Below are 4,370 nucleotides of genomic sequence, written 5' to 3' on the forward strand. Positions count from 1 at the left end.
TACTGTAGTATGATTATATTTTCCAACTTCCCTAGTTTTTATAGATTACTGTACTACTACATGCCATGATCCCATGTATTCGTAGTAAGTGTGACTTTATTTATAATAAATAGCATAATTTTTTACCAGCTAGGCAGCTACAAAAAGATCCATGGTATATTAGAAATTGGAATGGAAATCACGGTGAAGCACCAAAGGAGTTACATAATCATATAGCCCTATATGTTTTATTTATTTTGGACTTTTGAGTTACTTTAGTAAAATAACGAAGATACAATTGCATTTGATACTTTGCCATAACGCAAAAGGCAGAACTTGTGCAAGACCTTTACTTGTATTGAATGCTAATATCTGGATTCAAGAATTTTAAGTGATGATTCAACAACTGCAGCCACCAAAAAAAATACTACTAATAATTGAAAAAAAAAAAAAAACTGAAGCAGAAGAGCGTCAGCAATTACAAGGCATTAGGCATTGATGGCTGCAAATGATAGGCAGACATGTTTATCTCAACAACGATCAAACCAATCCACAAACTACACTAGTGATTATTGTTGATTCTAATTCAGTGTCAAAGCATTCCCCCTAGTTTACTAGATCAATTTATTGAATTTCATTAGAAGCAACAAAACCTATGTTTGCACTATAAGGCATAAGCTGAGGCCGCGGCCAAGGAACTCACAGTGATGTTCTGATAGAATTCACCAATAGCTTCTTTGACGCAACAAGATGGCTGTCTTAAGCTCTCTGAGATCAAGCACACTAGCTTTTCAGCAAGGCCATCATTTTATCACTAGAATCTATCACTAAGGTCAATAACGGGTGGACATGGCTAGCTCCTCACTATCCAACAACAACACGTATTGAGACCTCTTTGCCATTCAATATAAAGACCATTTTTTTAAATAATAATTCAGTGCTCAATCAATCAATCCATCGACTTTTTCCATTCAATACATACTAACCTGATGTTTTCGTAACTGTTAACTAGGATTTGCCATCAAACAGAACTACACAGTGCATACTAGTATTTCAATCTAGAGCACATATAACTTAGCAATCAACATACTGAAAATTCTGGGAAGTAGCAAACTTTGTAAAGCCCCGCTAAAAGATCAAGAATCACGCCGAATACAAAACCGTTACAGATACTCTGCCATAATCAGGGAATATATCCAAAATTTTTATGAGAAAATGTCCTGAGATACTGAATGAGCATATTGAAATCCAAACCTAACTACTCATTCCCAGTGCTTGTGAGATTTGAAGACAAGATGAGAGTCAAGACCATGAAGCAATAGGAAACTGAAATTATTGAAAAACAAAATGAAAGCTGTTCGTCTTTGGTTCATACACACAACTATCTAATCTAATCATATATACCTCTCTCTTACCAGATTGTCAAAACCAATATTTGTATGCAAGAGTTCCTGAAATATTCTCTGCTGTATTTCATCTTGAATGTAGGAACATTTATGTCAATCAGTTTAGTTGATTTATTAATAGATTCAATTGAAGATTAATAACCTCAATTTTTGCATTTTTTAAGCAAAAAGATAACGCGCATCTTGGGAGTAAAAACTATGTAATGGCATACAAGGAAACAGCTAGCAAATGGAGTAGTATTATACACTGAGAAGAGAAGAAGAGACTCCCAAAATTTATTACAATAAATAATCCTATAAAACAGTATGCAAATCTCAGCTCTAAAGCTAACAAAGTAACAAGGATAGAATGGCAAAATGGCTATTTTATTGATTGGCAGTTGAAGAACCAAAATGTTGAATTGTATAGCTGAAGAAAAAGGAATCTGTACATGAGCAGCAGTAGCAGCTACAATTTGTCTGCAATTCTTCCAAGGGCATCTGCAAGTTTGCTGAGGACTGTTATGAAGCTATTAACATGGACGTTTCGCTGTTCTCGATCCAACTCAAGATGAGTGTTGTGAGTTTCTAGTTGGGACTGCAGCAATCGCCCGTTTTTCTCCAAAGCTTCAACCAGCTCATGTTGAACCTCGCCCTCTCCACCTCCATCACTTGCATATCGCTTTCTTTTCCTTCCTCCTTCATTCTTTTCTTCCGACACACCTGCTTTCTCCTTATCTCTCCCTGCAAATCACCCACAACACTTATCAAATATGCTCAACACCTCCCATCAAGTTAATATTATATGTTCACCACTTCATACACACTTTCAATAAATACTGCTTCTTCATAAAGTCAAATTATAGTACAAAAAAGATGACCAAATAAGATCAAAAGTAAAACCAAATATTCATATGAATGAGTTGGTCTGTACGATTCAGAAAACCTTCTAAGCCTCGTCCAACAGTCAATCTGACCAAAATAAGTCTACCATCATGCAAGAAGAAAAAGTAAGACTGTGCAGGCGAGGAGAAAGTACCTCGGCCAGGGGATTCTTGAGGAAACGATCCACATTGTTTCTCTGCAACTTAACAAAACAGATACTAACCATCAAGCATTGACAGATAAACAAACAACTCCACACTTAATCAATATTTGATTCTTAATGCCGCTTAGTTTAAGAATCCTCATTAAGGATAACTATGAGCCCATCCACATAGATATGGCTCCACAAAACATTCTCAGATAAAATATGGAACATAATCGCCTCCTTCTAACTCTGATATACAGACTAGAGCAAGTAAATCCCTGTTCCCCCAAAAGCAAAGTAGAAAAAGGTGCCAAAATAAAATAGAAATGAGCAAATAAGTCCATAGATATAGTGTGTCTCTTTGTCATCAGACATTATATGTCTATTCTCTGCAAGATCGATAATCACACACCACGTATCAATGTATCCCAACTAAACTATTTTAAAATATTCCCTCAGTTCAGCCTAAAAAACAGTTTCTTTCCATACATTAGTACTAACTTTTTTTGCACCAATACATTGAAGCATAAGACGAAATTGAAAATATCCCATCACATGTTTCGATCACAATAACCAAGAAGCATAATTTACTTCAAAAGATGGGGGAAAAAGAGACAATTTTGGCATCATCAGTTACCTGAAATCGGCGTTGGCGCGGGGATATCCTTAACCGGAGTTTCCCTGTTCTTCTCGGAGCTCCGACCCGTCTCCTCCTGACCCGACTGCTCGAAATCCGAGAAAAGTCCATCGTCCGCCGCCGTGCTCCGCCCACTGTCAAACAACGCCTCCGGCTCCTCGTCCACCGGCCCAGGCGCCAAGGCCAAACGCAGCACATCCTCCTCTCCGCTGCCGCTGCCGCCGCCGTCAAGAATATCATAAATCTCCCTATCGAAAAACCCAGGCAATTTCCTCTCTCTCCTCAAATCATTCCTCATCACCCAATACGACTCCGTCTCCTCCTTTATCTTCGATTCCCACTCCTTTATCTTCTTGAAATCCCCTGCCAAATTGCTCCATCTCTTCCGGCACTGGACCGGCCCCCGGTTCACCCCGTGCCTCTTGCAGTAGGAGGAAATCGACGCCCACTTCGGCTCAATCTGACCCGACCCGAACGCCGACCCGGAAGCCCGCCCCCTTCTCACTCGATTTTCCGCAACTCTTTTGCCCTGAATCAGCACCAGGATCTCTTGCCTCGTCCACCGCGGGAGCCGGGCCGTTTTGCCCCCTTCGTCGCCGGCAACGGCGCCATCACCGGAGGGCTGACGGCCGTCTGCTCCGCCGTCAACGGGCACCGTGCCTAAACTCAACTGCTCTAGCGCCATCCCAAAGGTCACGTGACTTCCACTTTATAAACTTTTGTATAGTTTCAAAGTCACGTGAGAATTGGGAGTGGTTTAGGAAAACGGCGTTTAATTTTTAACGGCGTTCTCCTTGTGTGGAGGGGATGCTTGGGGAAGAGAGACTTGTTTTTTTCTTTTTTTTTTAAAGAAAATTATTTGGGTGGACTAAGAAGGGAGGAGAGAGAGACCCTTAGCAAGAGAATTATGATAGTTTAATTGGGGATTGATTTTGAATTAGTGAGGATGATCGTGATTAGGCTTATCTTTACTTTATTGTTAGGGCTTATGAATGGTACTAAATTCAATAATTATTGTTATAATGAGGTTACTTTCTCTCAAGTTGAGGATATAATTTAAGGGATTAATTGACTAAATCAAATCTTGTCATACTTAGGGCTGGGGAAAAATATCGAAATACTGAAATACCGGCCTTATCGTACCGAAAAAATATCGAAAATACCGAATTTTCGGTATACCGTGACTTTCGGTATGGTATGATACCTTACCGAAAGATTCCGGTAAGGTAACGGTATGAATTTTCAAATACCGCGGTATACCGCTGCATACCGAAATTCGGTATATACCGTAAATTAAGGTATATACCACAAAAATATAAACATAATTATATATAAAATA

General features: G+C 39.3%; 1 protein-coding gene across 3 annotated transcripts; it reads right to left on the bottom strand.

The window, feature by feature from the left end:
• Nucleotides 1–1,608: 1,608 nt before the first annotated feature.
• On the bottom strand, nucleotides 1,609–3,962 carry LOC125207378 (Homeodomain-like superfamily protein). 3 transcript variants are annotated; one of them, XM_048106686.2, is made up of 3 exons: nucleotides 3,032–3,962; nucleotides 2,404–2,445; nucleotides 1,609–2,108 (listed from the first exon to the last, which is right to left on the bottom strand). In XM_048106686.2, exons 1-3 carry the CDS (start codon nucleotides 3,714–3,716, stop codon nucleotides 1,834–1,836), a joined length of 1,002 nt encoding a protein of 333 aa, XP_047962643.1. In that variant the 5' UTR covers nucleotides 3,717–3,962; the 3' UTR covers nucleotides 1,609–1,833. The 3 variants fall into 3 exon arrangements, with proteins under 3 accessions (XP_047962643.1, XP_047962642.1, XP_047962644.1); XM_048106685.2 differs by having other exon boundaries at nucleotides 2,404–2,451; nucleotides 3,032–3,954; XM_048106687.2 differs by lacking the exon at nucleotides 2,404–2,445.
• Nucleotides 3,963–4,370: the final 408 nt, after the last annotated feature.

This window comes from Salvia hispanica, chromosome 6 (assembly GCF_029641045.1).
Source record: "Salvia hispanica isolate PSC_SH4W2 chromosome 6, Shi_PSC_v1, whole genome shotgun sequence".
NCBI lineage: Eukaryota > Viridiplantae > Streptophyta > Magnoliopsida > Lamiales > Lamiaceae > Salvia > Salvia hispanica.

Coding starts and splice junctions, on each gene's coding strand:
- LOC125207378 (XM_048106685.2), bottom strand. CDS start 3,716: ATGGCGCTAGAGCAGTTGAGTTTAGGCACGGTGCCCGTTGACGGCGGA. Junction 2,452..3,031: donor CGCGCCAACGCCGATTTCAG/GTAACTGATGAT, acceptor TGTTTTGTTAAG/TTGCAGAGAAACAATGTGGA. Junction 2,109..2,403: donor TCAAGAATCCCCTGGCCGAG/GTACTTTCTCCT, acceptor GGTGATTTGCAG/GGAGAGATAAGGAGAAAGCA.